This window comes from Amblyomma mixtum, chromosome 10 (genome assembly GCF_055824585.1).
Source record: "Amblyomma mixtum isolate Tamu chromosome 10, ASM5582458v1, whole genome shotgun sequence".
NCBI lineage: Eukaryota > Metazoa > Arthropoda > Arachnida > Ixodida > Ixodidae > Amblyomma > Amblyomma mixtum.
The window spans coordinates 9,557,513-9,577,834 of record NC_143021.1 but is presented as its reverse complement, the minus strand read 5'-3'; the positions used below and the strand labels follow the sequence as shown (position 1 = coordinate 9,577,834).

At 47.2% G+C, this 20,322-nt stretch overlaps 2 protein-coding genes across 3 annotated transcripts in view; one reads left to right on the top strand and one right to left on the bottom strand.

Annotated features, from left to right (window-relative positions):
- Positions 1-1,485: 1,485 nt before the first annotated feature.
- LOC149325101 (uncharacterized) lies at positions 1,486-2,616 on the bottom strand. Its single transcript, XM_089563821.1, has one exon. The coding sequence runs from the start codon at positions 2,368-2,370 to the stop codon at positions 1,486-1,488; it is 885 nt and encodes a 294-aa protein (XP_089419947.1). The 5' UTR covers positions 2,371-2,616.
- A 10,943-nt stretch (positions 2,617-13,559) lies between these two features.
- LOC149325100 (fatty-acid amide hydrolase 2-A-like) overlaps positions 13,560-20,322 on the top strand; it is an 85,921-nt gene continuing 79,158 nt past the window's right edge. The window contains exons 1-2 of one of the 2 annotated variants that reach the window (XM_089563866.1): positions 13,949-14,086; positions 14,902-15,146. In XM_089563866.1, the coding sequence (XP_089419992.1) occupies positions 14,919-15,146 (228 nt within the window). In that variant the 5' untranslated portion in view covers positions 13,949-14,086; positions 14,902-14,918. Of the gene's footprint in view, positions 14,087-14,901; positions 15,147-20,322 lie in introns of both variants that reach the window. The other variant, XM_089563865.1, reaches the window with a different exon arrangement.

Genomic DNA, 20,322 nt, shown 5'->3' with positions numbered 1-20,322 from the left:
TTTTCCTGCCTTATGTAGTGGCTTCACTCTGGCAGTCCTCCAGTCGCTCGGCACTTGTCCCTCGCACAATGACCTCGTGAACAGAACGTGCAGGTATTTTGAGGTCCATTCTGCATACCGCTTTAAAAATGTGTTTGGAATGTTGTCCGGACCGCAAGACTTTTTAATGTCCAAATTTAAAAGCATGTTTAGTATTCCTGTTTCACTTATTTTAACATCGGCTATAGGTGACGTAGGTAATTCGAAAGACGGCATTACGCCATTATCTTTAGTAAAGACGGACTTAAAATGTTTATTAAATGCAGTTGCTATTTCCTTGCCATCGCACACATCTTTACCATCAACATGAAATACATCACATTCCTTGGAAGTCGGAGAAATAGAACGCCAAAACTTTTCTGGAGCTGTAGTTATGAAACTGGGCAGTGATTCATCATAGTAGCGTTGTTTATCGGCATATACTTGATTTTTAAGGCGGGAGGAAATTTCGTCAATCTTTTTTTTGACCGCCTGTGCAGCATGGATTTTTAATCTTTTCTTAAGACGCTTCAATTGCCTTTGGAGTCGTAACGTCTCACGGGAGATCCAGGGGTTCCTGCCGTTTTTCTTTTTAGTTATCAGCGGGACAAAACGGTCAATGCACTCTTTTACTAATTTTTTAAACCTGCACCAAAGCGAATGCACATCATCCGTGCTATCTGAAAAGGCATCGAAGTTAAGCGAAAGTATGTCAATGATTGATACATCATCGGCTCGAGAAAAGTTTGGGTAAGATGGATATTTAGGCTTGCTATCCAAGACGGAATCAGCAATGGTGAGTAGGACAGCTTCGTGGTCCGAAATTCCAGGTACTATTTCGTAATTTGTATCTGCGCCTATTGATCCGCTGACAAAAAATAGGTCAAGGACTGACTGAGAACTGCCCTGAATTCTTGTGCTTTGTTCCACAATTTGCAATAAATCAAAGAAAAAAGCAATGTCCAACATTGCTTCACCTAAAGCGTCATGTTTTTCAAGTGAGAACGTCGACCAGTCTATATTAGGTAAATTAAAATCACCTGACAATATAATACGATCACCAAGTTTGACATTCGTGTACAAATATTGTTTGAGATCGTCTAGAACGGAAACGGTAGAACTAGGGGGCCTATACATTGCTGCAGTAACATATCTAACATTTCCATAGTATGCTTTACAAAAAATACACTCTACATTGGGTATATCAGACATTGGGAAAATTCGCAAGGTTGACTTATAGAGTATGCTAACGCCTCAACCTCTACCATCACGGTCTTTTCTGTACGAACTGTAGCCAATGGGTACAAACTCACTGTCAAATACTGTGTCGTTAAGCCAAGTCTCAGTCAAAACCGCAATTTCTGGATCGTGCAAAAGCAGAAGAGCCTCCAACTCAGCAGTGTTGTTTAGAACACTCCTGCAATTAGCATTTAATATTTTCAGGGTCCGAGGTTTATTGGTGAGAAGTCAGTTTGATTTCTTTTTAAGCCTGAAGCGAGAACCTTTCGCTTCGTCCCAACCAAATAGGACGCTATCAACGCTTAGTTTATCGATTAATAACTTTGCTTTGGCTCCTTCGTCTCTCTCTTCTTTACAGCTTTTCCATAATTGTTTACGTATTTCTCGAACTCGTTTTGAATAATCCTCAGCTATTGATATGCCGGAGTCTTTGAGCTTGTGACATGATTGTAATATGGACATTTTTTCACGGAAATCGAGGAGTTTTAAAATGACAGGTCGCACCTTGCTTGCTTCCTTTTTACCCATTCTATGGCATTTTTCGACGCCACTTACCGTTAAACCAAGCTTTTCCTGAAAAACGCCATTTGTTACTTTCTCTTCCAGTTCATGGTTAGACTCAATGCTGTCCTCCTCTATACCGTAAATGATAAGGTTATTTCTTCTACCTCTGTTTTCTAAGTCATCCATCTGGTTTCTAACTAAAGTAAGCTGCCCCTGAAGTTCTGATATGGTAGATTCCATATCTTTCACCTTCGTGGCTAAGACATTTAGGCCGGATAACTGTCTCTCAATACCGTCAATCCGCTCAGTTAAAGAGGAAAGCTTGTCTTCTATCTTGTTCTGTGATGCCTGTAGGCGCTCCATTGTTGAAGTAATCTTACCCTGGCCTGCTAGTAACTCCGATAGCATCTCTTTTTCAGTTGGACCAGGATTTGCTTCAATATCGCCACAAGACAACAGATCTTTCGATAATGTAATAACACAAGACAGAAAGCACTCAACGCTCAGTGGGCAGGGCAGCAGCACTAAAAAACGATCGTCACTTCGATAACAATGTTCATATTTGAGATTACCAACCTGAAGTGCAAAGCAAAAGGGATTGCTTAGCATGTTGCCGTGTCTGCTGCTGACATGCCCACTGGCGAAGAAAAGCTCCGGTGGTAGATTTATAGTCGATGGATGAGCCACGTGACATGACGTCCCCGATGTCGTCAAAGGTGTGGAAGCTGATAGCCAAGGTTGGTCTGGTTCAGTGATGACTCCGTCGGAAAGCAGTACTGCTGATACGGCATCGAATCCTTGAACATGGTTCGCACGTGTCGCTTGATACCACTCACGCGGCGCTAGCAGGGCTCCGAGAAAAACCTGAAGTGCAAAGCAAAAGGGATTGCTTAGCATGTTGCCGTGTCTGCTGCTGACATGCCCACAATATCTTGCGTACGGTGAAAATAAAAAGACATATACGATATTTTAACAAAACTTCAGTTTGGGCTAGATGGTGCATAGCTATAAATGAAAACATATACGATATAAAGCCTTTAATTTGTAATTTCCAAAAAGCGCTACGGTTTATTTTGTAGCTTCATTTAGAAGTTCATGATGCATTCTTCATTTCAAATTTAGTTAATTTGCTTACCAACGTCTGGTAATAGGGTAGCTGCATGATAAAACTTGCTACTGAACTACGCATAAATATACAATTCTACAATTTTGCATTATACAACTGAACACTATTTTTCGTATCTAGGGAAATCTAGGGAATTTTTGGTTGCAAGTTGGGGGACAAGCGGCTGTGGAGGTTGGCGGCACTGTCTGGCGGGCTCTGCACGGGTACCAAGGTACGATGGCGCAACTACGATCGGGTACGATCTGCGTCATTACTTAAAATAAACTCTGTCGAGGCTGGGAATCGAACCAGGGCCTTTGTGAATGCATGGGTTTCATAAATAAAATAAAAGAAATAAAAAACATAACATAAAACAACAATAAACAAAAATAAAATGACAATTAAAACAATAAAACACACAGTGCGCAAGGAAACGCTTTCGCCTTGCAGCACTTTAGAGAGCCAAAGTGCCCCCTGAATTTTTGTCTCCGGAGTTGATGCAGAGATTGTGCAAAACAAAGCATGCCAGTATGAACTTGTTCATTTTGTCTACAACAAAAAAGTCAGCGTGCAGCTACTGGCGGAACCGACCCTTCAAATCAGCGAAAGCATTCTCTGTCCGAACCCGCGTACCAGACAACTTCATGTTAAATGCGTTTTCTCTCACGGTCAGGTTTCCATAATTTTTTAAAGGAGTCAATAGAAACTCTCTGAGCGGGTAGGCAGCATCACCGAGAACATCTAACCTCCATCCGCACAGACCTGTGCAAGCTTTTTTGAGAATCTTGATTTTTCAAATATTCGGGAATCGTGAATCTTGCTGGGATTTCCTATGGTAACCTCCACGAATTTCTTGTTGTGGTCGCAGCGTGCCTGTGCCGCCAGTGAGATGCTGAAATCTAACATTCGACGAAAACTCGTCTGGTCGGGAAGAAGATTCATGAAGTCAATAGAAGGAACGCCGACCAAAAGGTTGTTGTTTAATATGAAGACGAAGACGTTTCGGCATCCATACGGAAGCATTGATCACTCTGATCAAGGCTTCCGTATAGATGCCGAAACGTCTTCGTCTTCATATTAAACAACAACCTTTTGGTCGGCGTTCCTTCTATTGACTTCAGTGAGATGCTCATGTGTCTGTTGACATATGTTGACCGGATCTTGTTCGCCGGGCAGCGAATGCTAATGTAGGAGCCGTCGATGCAGCCAATGGTACCAGGCACGCCAGACACCTGCATTCAAAAACAAAAGCTTCAAGTCAAGCTTAGTTTACCTCTTTAACCACCCATAGGCTTTTTTTGGTGTATGCATTTCCTTGCCAAAAATGTAATAACAAGGAGATGCAACTCTGAAAGGTTCATATATGTTACTCACCTTTGGGAATTGCTCAATATGAGGCCGTATTCTAAGCCTGCATTATTTTCAGACACATCCAGCTGGCTTAAAATGTGTTTTGACAATGATATAAATTCAATATACATGCTTTCCCAGGGCTTTCCATATTAAACTGTTATTACAGTGTGGCCACCAACCTGGCACTTTGAAAGCTAGCCTCCATTTTTATCAACTTGTTGAAATGCTAATTTGTGATTTAATATGTTTTTGCACTGAGCGATATTTTGTTTACCTTTGCAATATTTTTGATTTTCTCACTTTAGTGGCATGTATATGTAATGTTCTTTTAACAAATAATATGCAAGCTGCATAGTATTCACAACATTTTCTAGCTAGGTGAACAACTGCAGATCAGGGTACGTTACCTGTCTGCTAATTCATTGTGCTTGATCATGCTTCTTCTCGAGTACAACTTCATAGCGCTATTGACTCCTTACATATCTTGCATTCTTTTCGTTTCGTGCTCAGTCATTGTTTACATACTTCTTTCATGTCGCTTCACTTTACTACTTGTACCTGAATAGTCACTAGAATCTCAGATGCATTTGTTACCGAACAATGCATTTGCCTGACTGCTAAATGCACTGTGATTGCTGGAAATGAACAGTGTGTGACGTTAAGTATTTTAAGCATATGATGTTCTATTATACATGCATTAACCTAGAATTCTGTCTGCAGTTGATTACAGTCAGCAGAAGTGCAACTTGTTTTTATGCTACTGTTTGGTATTTTTGTTTTCTTGGTGTGGAGTTACTGGGAAGGTTGTGCAAAGAAGCTGTACTGTACACGTTGTATGTGTAATAAACCATTCTAAAAGACTTTCTGGGGAGAAGTCTTACTTGCTCAAAGTTTTTTCGCAAGCTGTTCCAAGTCGGCTTGAAATGAAATAAATGTCTTGGCCATTTCCACCAGGTACTCCATCATGCGCTCAATAATCGGGAACGCGGTCGTCTCGCCAAGCCCAAAACGCCCAGCAACGTCCCTTATGCAGGTCTTATTTGCTGCATACCTGAAAAGCAGGGAAGGAAATGTTTGCGCTATCATATGGATGCTAAATGTACAAACTTCAGTAAACTGCCGGAATTTAGAAAATCGGCTTTATAGCTGTGAAGTTGACAATCTGTATTATGCATGCATGTACACTTAATTTCAGATATAACTATGGTTGAGAACACAAACGCGACAGTGAATGAAAAAGTCACAGGTGGCGTTCAAAACACTACCGCGCTTTGTTCACTTCGGACACTGAGGTTGCGGGCACAGAAGCTTTCTTTACTGCTATTTGGCACATCGTTTATATTGCGAATAAACATGGTTCACACTGCATTTGCTGAAGACGAGTACAGACGAGTACAGTAACTAAGCTGAGGCGTGCTGGTTCACCACCAGTGCATCTGAATTATCAAGTTCGTCGCGCACTTACCAAAGGAAAGTTAGGACGTGTTCCTCGGCTGTTTTGGCCGGCGATCCACCGTTGTAGAAACGAGGGTTCACGGGGGACGCCTCAAAACCTTCGGTGAGCAACATCGCCACTGTCCTGGACACACGAAAGTTCCTGGGGAACTGTACAAAAACACATATATGAACTGCTGTACAAGGCCTGACTGCGTATTCGCCGCATATTTTTTTTTCCATGCACGGAATAGCGTTGAACGGTACATGCGCTTTTGTCAGATAAGTAAGGGTCACGTGAGACAATTTTTTAGAAATTCTCCACGAAGCGGTGGTAATACGCGCATAGTCCGAGGAAGTGACGAACTTCCTTCTGGTCACACGGTGGTGGAAAATGAGCAATGGCGGATGTTTTTTCGGGATTCGGAAGGACCCCTGCTTGGTTCACTACATGGCCTAAAAACTTCCTCTTCATATGCAAAATGGCATTTTCGGCTTTTAGAGTAAGGCCTGATGACGTTATGGCCTGCATTACCTCTTCACGGCGACGAAGGTGCTCCTCGAAAGACGGGGAAAAAAACGACGACGTCGTCCAGGTAGACCAGACAAGTTTTTCACTTCAAATCTGCAAGAATGGTGTCCATGAGCCTTTGGAAAGTCGCGGATGCCAAACAAAGACCAAATGGCATCGCCTGAAACTCGTACAACCCGTCTGGAGTGATGAATGCCGTCTTTTCGCGGTCTCTTTCGTCTACCTCAATTTACCAATATCCAGACTTCAGCTCCATGGAGGAGAAATATCTGGTGTTGCATAAGCGATCCAAGGCATCGTCAATTTTGGGCAGCGGATACACATCCTTTTTAGTGATGTTTAACCGACGGTAGTCAACGCAGAACCGTAATGTGCCGTCCTACTTCACAAGCACTAAGGTGCCGCCCACGGGCTCCTAGAAGGGCGAATAACGTCGTTTGCGAGCATTTCTTTCACCTGTGTGCTGATAGCCTCACGTTCTTTGGTAGACACTCGATAAGGTGACTGTCGGAGTGGCGGAACATTTTCATCTGCATTAATGCGATGTTTCGCAAGATGCGTCTGCCCGACGCGTGGCGAGGACGTGAAGGCACCACGGTAGCGATTGAGCAGTTCCCGCACTTTGTCTCGCTGCTCGAGTGGCAGGGCTGGGTTAATGTCTTACTTAACATCAGTAAGTCCGTCGGGCTGAGTTGTTGAAGCAGCTGTTAAGCTGAGCACACACCTAGTGTCCCTAAGGGCGTCAGTATACGCCACAGTCGTCTCCTTGTTAAGGTGTTGGTGTTCGTTGCTCAAATTGGTGAGAAGAACGTTGACCTTGCTGTCTTCAAGGAAGACAACCGCCCTGGCAACGGAAATTCTTCTGTCCAGTAGCAACAGCTGCTTGCTTTCCGCGACACCCTCATTTTGCCGTATGTTCTTTGAGCCGACGGTTACCATTACACTGGAACGTGAAGGCAAGGTCACGTGTTCGTCTAGAATTTTCAGCGCCGCTGGGAGAACACTATCGACGGATATGGCCTTCTTGGTCGAGAACTTGACGGACTGCGATTGTAGATCAATAACGGCACCGTTTTCGGTCAGAAAGTCCACGCCGAGTATGACGTCCCGGGAGCACTCGGCTAACGCTACGGACGTTGCCAGGGATGTTTGGCCTTGCACGGTTACCCGCGACGTGCACGGTTCCCGTAGGTGTGACCAAATGTCCCGCTGCAGTACGCATCTGTAGGCCGTCCCAAGCGGTTGTGACCTTTTTTAGTGCCGTGGCGAATCGTCCACTGAGCACAGAATAATCGGCACTGGTATCCACGAGCGCAGTTGCATCGGCGCCGTCAACTGAAACCTCTAAGTCGGCATTTGATGGTGTCTTACTTTGTGGATGTCGAGGCATTCGGTCTCGGCCGCGGTGCGTCGAAGAAGTTCCGCATCGAGGAAAGGCGTCGTGGCCACGGAGGGGTGCGTCAGGACATCGGCTAGTTTTGAGGTACGTGGGCTCAGGAATCGTCGGTACGGCTACGGAATTCAGTGTTGGTTGAGAACTGTCTTGTGGCGATGGAGGATCTTGCATCGTGGTGGAGCAGCGCAAAGGACGGGACACAAGAAATAAGGAAGGACGTACACAGGCGCTTCCTTGTTTCTTGTGTCCCGTCCTTTGCGCTGCTGCACCACGATGCAACAGCACCAACTAGCCCAGCAACTTGCTCTTCTGAGGATCTTGCGCATTCTGCCTTTGAGCAGCCGCACCTCCAGAGGCTGCTGCATCTAGTTGGGACTCCGAGCTGGCCTCGTCCTGGGGAACTGTAGCGACGCGGAGATGTGGATCGAGAGAAACAGCGCTGTACGGAGTGCGCTTGCGAGATGTAATCCGCGATCCCCTGCGGTCGTTCTCCATACATCGAACGAGGACAACCGATGGGGAATCCTCGAATGCCCATCTTGTATGGGCAGCGGCGCCAAACATGTCCAGCCTCACCGCAATGGTAGCACAGCGGCTGATTGTCTGGCGCTCTCCAGACATCCGTTCTGCGGCGTCCTAGCCGCTGTGGAGATTTCGGCTGGGGAGGTGGAGTTCGTGCAGCGGCGGAGGCAGGTGCGTCGTATCGTGGGTTCGGCTGGGATGGAATGTAACGACGTGTGACGGCGGCGTAGCTGAGATTGGGGGGCTGTGACTGCACTGGGCCGGAGACAGGCAGTGGTGTACACGTGACTAGAGCTTGCTCACCTCCTCTGGATCAACGTCAGCAAGTGTGCTAACCTGAGGCTGTTCCTTGACCGGAAAGAGCTTCGCCCGTTCTTCTCTCACGACGCATCGAATAATCTCACGTAGAGAGTCTGCCGAATTCACCGCGGCTCCCTCCACAGTGGTCGTGAGCATCGACGCTTTTATGCGGTCGTACTGCGGGGCCCTCATGTCAAGAGGCTTTTCGGTGGAGCTCGCCTCCTTTCCGAAGTCACCTACAGCCACCGGAGGACTTCGAACCAGGCTGGCGAACAGCTGCTCCTTCACCCCTTTCATCAGGAAGCTCACCTTCCTCTCCTCCGACATGCTTGGGTCCGCACGTCGGAAGAGTCTCTTCATTTCCTCCGCGTACACTGTCACACTTTCATTGGGAAGTTGATGTCGGGCCTTCAAAAGTATGTCAGCCTTCTCCCTGCGTAACGTGCTGTCCCTGAAGACTTGGAGGAACTCTGTTTTGAACGCATCCCAAGTTCCAAGGCCAGATTCATAATTGATGAACCAGGTTCATCTTAAAACAGCGCGATACACAGGACGAGAGAAAGAAACAAGAGACGACACGAGCGCTCGTGTCGTCTCTTGTTTCTTTCTCTCGTCCTGTGTATCGCGCTGTTTTAAGATGAGTCCGTTCCAACTTGCCCAGTTTTCTGTTCTAATGAACCAGGTCCTCGCGTATTCTTCGAGGGCGAAATAAACATGGCGCATCTTGCAAAAGCGCCCCAACCATTGTAGAGGGCCCCCCGCTCATACTGGTCCAGACTGTCTTCGGCGTCCTCGTGTGGTTGACTGTGGAAATGGGGTGGCTCTCGTTGGTGGTGGAGCAGGACCGGCGGGACCGTAGCTGGCGTATTCATTGTGGTAGCACTTGCCCTTAGTGAAGAATGAGAAACAGGGAGCAGTCCAAATTCGGGAAGTAGTGTTATGAGCGGAGGCCCGGCCAGCGGTGACAGACAAGCCAGGCAGGTGCCATCGGGCTACGTTGACCAAGCGCCGCTGTTTTTCGGAGAATACGCAAGAAACACTGGCGTGGGGGCGCTTCTGGCGACAGCGCCGCTGTGAACGAATCAGCAAACCCCTTCGCCGAAGATGTAGAATGCGGCGCTTCTCCCGCACTGCGCATTCCCGTGGACCGACGGAGGAGACCCGAGTGGTGGCGGCGGAGCCAACCCACCGCCTGCTTGACCTGAGCAGCCCGGCAAAGCGGGAGTGGACGGCTGATTTGTCCTTCCCCACCTGAAAAGTTCGTCGGTGTGAGCTGTCAACACTCGTCTCTCCTACGATCAGGGTCGCCGCATAAGGAGCCAACGACCCTTGGGCCTGGTCGACCCGCTGGAAGCCGCAGTCCGCGACTGCAAGGCGCCAAGATTCCTCCTTGCCCGTGCGTGTTTCTGTGGTGTGCGCGCGGTCACGTGGTGAGGGCGGAGCCTATGAAGAGGCTAAACGCCCATTGGACACTCGACCAGATATCGGACTCCCTAGCTAGGTGCCTGGGGAATATTAACGGTATACTATATATATACTTAAGCCGCAATCTGTCGTGTCTCATAGCGCTTCATTTCCTACTTTTCGTCTCTCTGTTTATGTTGTAATTATGTAAAATAAACCTTCAAGTTTGCTACCTCTCCTGAAGACTTCCCACCGTAGTCTGCCCACCTCATCGCCATGCGGTGAAGACCACGGTCCCGATTCCCGAGCACATCATTGAATTGCGGCTTGAAGGGGGCGTACGGTGCATTAACGACGTACGCAGCACCTGCACCAGATGTCAGGTTGGTAATAAGCGGCCGAGGGTCAACAGCGGCGTAGTCCAGGACGTGCGCTTCCAGGAGACGCACGCACGCACGCACGCGCGCGCGCGCGCACCCACCCACCCACCCACACACACACACACACACACACGCACGCACGCACGCACGCACGCGCGCACACACACAAACACACACAAACACACACACACACACACACACACACACACACCCCCCCACACACACACACACACACGCGCACGCACGCACGCACACACACACACACACACACACCCACACACACACACACACACACCCACACACACACACACACCCACACACACACACACACACCCACACACCCACACACACACACACACACACACACACACACACACACACACACACACACACACACACACACACACTTCCTCCTCTTGATATTCGCTTTCGTCTGCATGAGCGCTGGCGTCAGTATGATTTAGTGCAGTAGAGCACAGGTGGTCGGGAGCAGGTTCGACGGTGGGTGCATTAACGACACTTTATTGGTGTTTCCAGACTTTCTTATGTTCCAGAAGCGTTTTGGATCAGTCTTCTGAGTGTTCAGTAGGGTTACTTTAAAGAAGGTGGATTTAGTAGACTTCAGGCTCGTTAATATTGTAACGTGGCGGCCAGCCCGGCGGCGCGGACCAGGCCCTCACGGCCGACGTCCATGGCAGGCGCAGGACACCGAAGCTCTGGGACCAGGATGGCGATGAAGGTCCCCATCACCTCCACCAAATGTAGCGTGGCGGCCAGCCGAAGAATGAGGCGTGATGAACCATGAACAAGAGATGATTTAATGGCCGCTGGTCTAGCGCGAGCGCTCCGTCCCGCGCCACTGGCAGCTTCGTCGTCTTCGTCACAATATGCTCGCTAATGTGTCAGATGGATAATACGATGAATCATTTAAGACACTTTATTGCGCTACACGCACCAGCTCGTTTCTACTAAACGCTCGAAGATAACCTGGTACGAAAATATCTAAAAAGGAGCCAAGTTATTAACGGCTACAAAAAGAGCTTTGTTATAATCGCTAATGGCCTTTGAGCGTTTTGACTGCGATGCATGCGATAAATCGAACGTGAAATGCAAGATATCGTGATTGCTCAGGTCATGCACATGACAACATTACAATTTCAATATAAAAATATTTTAAGCTCTTGGTGAAGAAACAGTGGATTCCCCGTAGCCCACGTGAATGTGCCAGCCCATAGCAGAATATATGCTGTCCCCTGACCCAATCGCTCAGTCTTCGGGGAAGGGGGCTAAGCCTCCCCTGGAAAAATTTTGGTGGGGGCTCGAGCCCCCCCCCCCCCCCCCCCTCCACCTCACCTCCCCCAGTCGGCGCCTATCAGGAAGACTAAGATCAAAATGACGCAATCAGAACTGAGCCTCCTCTTTGCCTCATGCTACTTCCCTGCAAGTTCATACCGTCTGTCCCAAAAATGACTTATGGATTTTGAAAATCAATAAAAGAAAGACGGAATGAGATAGAATTGTATTGTTTGCGGCCTTTCGCTTAGGAAATCAGGGAATTTTATCCATTAAATATTGAAATTTAGTTTACATTTCCACCAACTGGTGGCGCTGATAGCTATAAAAATAAAACATCTGTATGAAAATTTTTCTAGGACTGTTGCAGAAAACTAAAGAGTGACATTTTGAATGTGACCACCAGATGCTGCGGCGACGTGGCGCAGTCTGAGGCAAAAGTTTCCAGACACCCGTTGTAACATGTCAATTGGAATTGTCTCACATGCCGTACTGATGTGCTGCTTCAGCTCCGCAATTGTTTGTGGAGTTTGGTGGTAAACAAAATCTTCCAGGTACCCCAAAGAAAAAATTCGCAGGGCGTCAAGTCTGGCGAATAAGGAGGCTATGCCATGCCAATTCCTGTATGCTTGTCGTAATGCAATCACACGCTCACTGAAATGTTTGTTCAAGAAATCAAATACTGCACGCGTTCGGTGTGGACGAGTGCCATCTTGCATGAACCACGAGGCGTTCGGACGGTCCTCCAAAGCGGTATGAATCGCCACAAACTCTTCCAGTGTCTCAAGATATCGTACAGTATTAAAAATGGCCATATTATTCCTTTTGAGGAAACCGCAGCCCATATCAATAATTTTGGTGAATGCAGGGATGATGGTTCAGCAATATGAGGATTGTCACTTCCCCAAAATCACGAGTTCTGCTTGTTGACGTAGCCATCGAGGTGAAAATACGCTTCGTCTGAGAACTATACCGATAAAATTATCTGATTTCCTAAGCGTAAGGCCGCAAACAATACAATTCTATCTCATTCCGCCTTTTTTTATTGATTTTCAAAATCCATCAGTCATTTTTGGGACACAGGGTGCATGGACCACATGTGACTAAAGTGGTAGCATTGTGAAAGATCAGCAAAGTCCACCCAGAAACTTCGTATATAAAGAATACGCTACATAGTGCAAAAAGCATGTAATGCTAACGAGCTGTGAGCGCTTAAAACAAGCTGGCCGTAAACTTTTATAATCTGACAAGCCAGCTGAGAAGCTAGCGAATGCTGCATCATACGCGTTACAAACTCGCAAACGTCCTGTAATCTTTTCCAGGCACTTTTCGCCTTCATTCCAACAGTAAACGTGCTCAAAAAATATGAGCGTCTTTACAAGCAGTCAGTAAATGGGCAACTATAAAGCTCAAGATATGTGCAGCTTCAAAACAATCGACAGAAGAGTGCAGCTGTAGCCAACGCATCCGGTTGTGTGGCTGTAGCCGGCCAACCTTGCACCCATTATGGGGGGTGCGAGTTATAGACACGTGAATGCACCCTTAACTTTGAAAAAAAAAAAAGTAGTGCATGTATTGCAAGGTAGTGGGCAGTTTTGAATTTTGCTCAGGGTTAAAACTACGGTCTTCCCTTTTACAACGAATTTCAGCGTTTTTAGAAGTTCATAGATCATAAAAAGGAGGGAAACATAATTATGCTGTAATTGTTGGTTTATTGGTTTATTGTGGTTTAAAGTTCCAAAGCGACTCAGGCTATGAGAGACGCCGTAGTGAAGGTCTCCGGAAATTTCGACCACCTGGGGTTCTTTAACGTTCACTGACATCGCACAGCACACGGGCCTCTAGAGTTTCTCCTCCATCGAAATTCGGAAATAGTATTTCACTTCATAAGTCCCGCGTTTTTTTTTCCAGTAGTCCAGTGAACAGTTCCTTAGTGATGGGAGCATAGAAGCTCGCAACTGTTATCCGACGTTTCCAGTGCCTGAGAATGACGGGGTTAAGTGGGGGGGTGTCTGATACGGGGTGATGTCTACGAAAGGCGGGTCCCTGGCCTCGACAGACACGCGGCCGGGTGGCGCTTTCCGCGTGTCTCGCGCGGTGGCGCGCTGTTGCCTCCAGCCGCTGACCGGCGGCCCCAGGAGGAAACCACGCGCTGCTCCCGTTAAGCGCTTTCGCCTTTTCCTGCTGGCGGCCCACACGAGCGGATGACCCGCGCCGCGCAAGGCGCCGCCCGCCACACCACGCTGCCAACTCGGTGCGCCGCGCTCGTGCCAAACACGAAGGCTGCTGCGTCCTGGACGCGCTCTTCTGCACGTGACGCAACTTCGCTGGCTCTCCTGGTGCATGCATGCTCGGAGTTCATCACTGCTCGCACACTCGGATGGTGGGAACCGAAACCGCTATCGGAACGAACGCCTGGTCAGCCGCGTCCTCTAGGAGATCGTGCCAGCTGTCAGTGCGCGGAGTGCACCGTGAAAAGGACGGTTTGTTTTGGCGATTTGTGCGGTCCTTGGAGTGCTGCGTTGGAGTTCTTGTCAACTGGTGCGGTGCGCAGCTTCGTACGACCGCTGCCATGGGAACGAGCTGAGGATACTGCACAAGCTGTGGTGAGCATTTTTTTTGTTGTTGTTCTAAACTGGCTGTAATGATTGCATTATCGCGTTCAGGGGAGCGGTACCGATCCAGCATTCATAGCATTGCGAATAAAACTATGAAGCAATTTCTTAGTGTTTGCTTCTCAGCTGGCAAATGTGCACCGGCAGGGTACTGCGACGTTTGTGAAACGTTTCTACTTGCGCTTTGAATCTGACCGATTTCGCACTGAGTATGACAACGTATCCCCTAGACTACCACGAGTCATCGAAGAACTTATTTGGGTGCATGGCACGCGCCATTCAATACAGACTGATGCGCTGGGACAACAGCTGCATCTTACCGGTACTCATCTATGGGGCAGAAACTTGGAGGCTAACAAGGAGGGTTCAGCTAGTTAAGTTAAGGACAATGCAGCGAGCTATGGAAAGAAAAATGATGGGTGTAACGTTAAGAGATCGGAAGCGGGCGGAGTGGGTGAGAGAACAAACGCGCTTTAACGACATCCTAGTTGAAATCAAGAGGAAGAAATGGGCTTGGGCAGGGCATGCAGTGCGAAGGCAAGATAACCGCTGGTCCTTAAAGGTAACGGAGTGGATTCTAAGAGTAGGCAATCGCAGCAGGGGGCGTCAGAAAGTTGGGTGGGCGGATGAGATCAAGAAGTCTGCGGGGATACGGTGGCCGCAACCGCCCAAGGACAGGGTCAGTTGGAGAGACATGAGAGAGGCCTTTGCTCTGCAGTGGGCGTAGTCAGGCTGATGATGATGATGATGCTGGGACGTTAGGCTCGGAGAGTCACTCTGCTATACAGTGACTGCTGCTGCTGCAGTGAACTGAGCAGCCCGGATGGCCACCGAGCCGCCCGTGGTGGTGGTGGGACCCCCGCTGGGCTGCGTCTGGCGTGCCTGGCTGGGCGGCCTGGTGCGGCGCCTGGTGGATGCCCTGGTGGACGCGGCGTGCGTGGCGGGCAGTGCGTGTCGTCGACAGCCCGGCCGCGGCACGCTGCCCCCCGTCACCGACCCGCTGCTCCTGAAACCTGCTTGCGAGCTGGCCCGCCTCATAGCGACGGGAAAGGTGGGCGCAAGTTTATGTTAGCCTCACACGAAGCTAAGGCAGGAAGCAAAAGAATGAGTCGCAGACAGCGGCGTCTAAAATTCCATCAGAACCCAGAGTGCGAGTTCCACAAGGAAGGAAGTTCCGAACTGCTCATGGTGCGCAGAAAAAAATAGAACTACTAGTAAATTTGTCAGCTGCGAGGTTGAAACCTGAAATGTCTAGTTGTCGACATCTAGTCTCGAGTCTAGTTCTGGTGGCCGATAACGGAGAAAATTTGAACTACAGTTATCAAGGGGCTCAAATCGGAGAGCTAATTAACGAGTGTGAAAACTTAAAACATTCTGTTAGACGCATTGAAAGAAGCAGTGTGCCACCGAGTAGATAGATTAGAAGACAACATATTTCCTGTATATGACCGAAAAGCAAAATGGTCGTCACCTTCTTTAGCACCGGTTTTAATTTATTAATGTCAGCTAGGTTGTGGGGTTTCCACAAAGCCGAACCATGATATTAGATGAAGCACAGTACTGGATCCTAGTAACTGAGTGTCTAACGGATTAACACACGAATCGCGACGGTTGTATCCGAGTTTTCTAAGACCTTTGTTAGAAACCAGATATGCGTACTTTGACCGTAATCTAGCACGTACCAGTGTGATGCCGACGTGTTTATATTAAAATATTTGTTTTACGTAATTACAATTGGACCAACGTATGAACTGGATATTACATGAGGGCATAGAAAAGGTCATGAAAGCAGTTTTAGAGAAATTATGGTTCACTTGACGAGTAGTGCACGGGCCACTTACAGAAGATTGATTAAGTTACTAAGCTTGTTCAAGAGTATAAATCAGTGATGATAAAGTCGAAACGTGTCTCTAGCGTTGTGAAAGTAAACGAGCTATGCAATTAAACAGAGGAAGTTAGTTTAATGTACAGCTCGGCTTGTGCAAAATTGCAATTGAATACCAAACGCTGTCGACAATGCTATGACCATGCGTTCAACCTATTCATCCATATTAAGCGAACGGCTCACGTCACGAGTGAATTGAGTTCACTGTGTAATGTTGATAAATCCGCGGCGAAAGCCATGCTGGAGGTTGCTGAGGAGGAGATTTTTCGCTTTGAGAAGCAGCATATGAAAGAAATAAGTGTGTATCTTGGCAATATTGCGCTAGTTAATTTCTACTAATGTCCATATTTTAAAAATACTGGTGAACTACCCACTCACCCAGCTAAAATCACGTAGGAAAAATGCATGTTATATCTCATCCGGTCCAGAGCTCTATTTATGTCCGAACCCAAGAATGAATTATGAACACCTGCTTCTGAGTTGTGACCATAAACTGAAGAATATGAGTTATAAGGGAAGCAAGGATGTTTGTTGTTAAAACTGCTGTGAAAAACGCGTTGAATGCAGAAATCAGAGGGGCGCAGTTGGGGAACGCGTCAATCATGAAAGTATTGGAAGTACAACGGAAGCTTATGGAGGTTGCTTTTCAGGACACTTCTCGAGGTAACATTGTAATAGAATTTTTGGTGGACCTCGGCATATTACGAAGTTCCCCTTTACTTGCTTCATTAAATAAACTTTCTGGAAATCACAAAAATACTTGGAATGGCGTAACCCTGTGGCTTGACGCGACAGTTGCAACAGTTTGTTTTGTGATCCATGCGAGATGGACCCCTTTCTTTTCATTTGAAGGGAACCAAAAGCTGGACTCAAGATTTATTGATATCTCCGAAGAAACTAGGTGACAGTTTCTTACTGAAATATTTGATATAAGTCATTTAGAGTATCAATTTTGCTGCATCATCTGCGTGAATGAAACCGGGCAATGTACAGCAGGCGTAACTGCGTTAGAAAGGATTGGAACAACTTTAGAAAAACACCTATTTGTAACCAGGATTAAGGTCATTCAAAATAGAGCGAAGTAGAGATCGGTGTGCTCCGTTACCTTCGTTTCTTCTGTCGCCTCTCTCTCTTGCGCTTTAAACACCCCAGGTATGCATGCACAGACTAGAGTAGAAAATGCCTGCAAAAAAAAAAAAGATTTCCTTCCAAAGCCACCGAGATCTTCGCGGCGCGGCCGATTTTCGAAACCCATGTAATCAATAGCTCAATGGGGTCGGCCTCGATTTGAACTTGTGCGCGAAAAGTTTAAACGAAAAAGTGAATTCTAATCGTTCAACCAGGATAGAGGGAGCTATTGCAGCCTAAGCGACTAAACGCCGTTCAAAGCAGCCATAAAGAGGCAGGCGTAAACGGAGGCGTTCGACATACATCTAAATTTAATACTGAGCATATATGCTCACTAAAAGCGTTAGACAATGTGTGTGTAAAAGTTTCTGGCGCCGCTAGCGAACGCTTGGCAAAGTTTCTCAAGGCGGCCAGGTTTACGAAGACTCAAGAACGAAAACTGTGCGCCGCACAGCCGCCGTAAAAGGCTACGCGAGCAAATGTCTTCACAATGTCCTTCGCTGGTGTGTGGAGAAGGCACTGACGACGCTCCGCGGCAGCGCAGGCGGCGTCATACAATGGGTGAACTGCAGCCGCGCCCCCAAGGACGATAGCGGCATGTATACTTCGTGTCAGCTCCTTTGCAGGCTTGAGTAGCTGACTCAAAGTGGAGGCTCACATAGGAAGGAAATTGGGAGAAGTTGTAGTTCACCATTCTGAGTCATTCCTAAATCTGAGAAACTTTTCAGAGGGAAAATATATCGTCGAAGGAACCTCACACGACCTGCAGATTTGACGCGCTTTCATCGCGCCATTCTGAAAGTTTGCAAAAAAAATTGGGCCAGGAGCAGCCAGTTCAGTCATCCATCGGTTGAAACTGTGACCTTCACGTTTGGGACGCCAGCCGGAATTTGCAGCGACAGCCCGATATGCCGTCACGCTGCCCGAAAAAGTAACGGAGAGGACGGAAAGAATGCCTGGAAATATGAGAGACGCAGCCCTCCAACTTTGTGTAGGAAAGTTACTAGCCGCCATTAGAGTATAACCGTGAACGTATGCCAGGTGTTACAAGGAGGCGTGCTAATAATTTTTAAAAATTGAGGACAAAAATTGAGGGCAAAAATTGAGGACGAACTTGTATTGAAGAAAACGCAGCCAGCTACGGAATGGAAAATGATAGGCGTAATGCTAAGAGACAGGAAGAAGTCAGAGTGGGTCAGGGAACAAATGCGGTTAATACCACCCTAGTCAAAATCAGGAGGAGGAAATGGGCTTGGGCAGGGCATATAATGTGAAGGCAAGATAACCGGTGGTCCTTTAGGGTAACCAACTGATTCAAGCGTAGCAGGGGTTGGCAGAAAGTTAGGTGGGCGGATGAGATTAAGAAGTTTGCGAGGATAATAGCCGCGGCTGGCAGAGGACAGGTTTAATTGGAGTGACATGGGAAAGGCCTTTGTCATGCAGTGGGCGTAGTCAGGCTGATGATGATGATGACATGCAGTTAGGAAAAAAGAAATGACCGGCAACAATGCACACTTACATGGGGCCATGCGTTCTTTTTTACGCCTTTATTTGTCACAGGGCACTAATATTCTTCGTTATGCGGCTTTTCTGTGAGGCGATAACACTGGAACTCTCACTCTCGGTGCCCTAAACGAGACCCGACGCAAGCGCGACACAGATCGCCTGGCTAGCGCTTTGTGAGTGTCTCGCTCAGTCTCGGCACCAGCCAGAACCCGACCGCTGGAGCGTAGAGGGTCTCTGAAAGCAGCGCGGGTGACAATGAGGGGAGGTCGCACGGACACGCTTGAGATCCCCGGCGAAGTGTCGTCGTTGTTGCGAGAAACGCCTCGCGCTATACTTCCGCTCAGCTGGCCAGCACGTGCTGCATAAACAGCAGCTGCCGCCACTTGCGAGGCCGCAAGCCACCGAGCAGGCCTCGGTGCGTCCGCTGTCGTGTTTGTTTATTTTTATTTTTTCATACTGTCAGCTTATGCCAAGACAGGAGTAGCGAATGTTGAACAATATAAACCACAATACAAAGGTACAATGTACAATCAGACATGGGACAATTCACTGCATAGCATTTAGGGTATAAAGCACTACATAACAGAAACTCATCAAAGCTGGTTTCCTTCGAACCATTCACAAACGAAAGCCACGGATATAGCGGAAATAAATAATCAAAAGCAAGATGCAATACTTCAACAGGTCACCGCCTCAGGAGGATTACATAGGAGAGATACGAATACGCAAGCAATATGAAACAATACAGCGCCCCAAGCAGGCGCAAACAGCAGACAATAAATTGTAAGAAGGATTAAGACCAAATGACATGTTATATGGGTCAAAAACATACTAGTTCAAAACAGTCACAAATATTTCTCGAGGGTGTTTTCAAAAGCTTTCAAATCCGAACATTGAACAACCTCTTTTGGTAATTTATTCCATTCGTCAATAGTGCGAACCAGAAAGGAATATTTGAAAGAATTTGTTCTAAAAGCTAGCGGTGTGATATGTTTAGAATGTTTCGTTCTGGTACCAGAAGTATTCAATGTTTGATGTATCGGTACAGATTGACCTTATAGTCACATGAAGAAAGAATATGAGCCTGTTAAACTGCATTTTCTGCTTCACAGTTGTTAGCCCGGCCCTGTTTCTAAGTAAGTTCAGACACTGATCGGGTTCTAGAGTACGAGTTGAAGATAAATCTTAGACCTTTGTTTTGTATCCGTTCACATTTCGAAATGTTCTGTTGAGTGTACGGCTCCCAAACGTGACCAGCATAATTCAGCACTGGAAGAACAGACATCTTGTAAGCTATTGGTTTTACCTCTGCAGTGGCATCATGCAGTTTTCGACAAAATGCCCGGAGCTTTCACATGGCCTTATTGCAAACGTAGTCAACATACGTTGTCCAGTTTAGGTCTGGTTTAAGGTGAATTCCTAAATATTTTACATCGGTTACTTCAGTTAATGCTGCACCAACACGCTCCAACAAGGAGTAAATGCTTGTGCATAGCGATGGTGGTGGGGACATTGAGCGCAAGTCCGGAACTGCAGAAGGGGCTCAGTGGGCGAGAGGAGCAAGTTGATCTACATTCAAACACTGCGCACAACAAAACAAACACATGCAATGGAACAAAGAAGCAACACACCAGCTCAGACAAGCAACTGAAGTTTATTACACATCGCAGATGAAGTTTGAACACGATAACAAAGAACGAAAAGAGAA

Coding starts and splice junctions, on each gene's coding strand:
- LOC149325101 (XM_089563821.1), bottom strand. CDS start 2,370: ATGCTAAGCAATCCCTTTTGCTTTGCACTTCAGGTTGGTAATCTCAAA.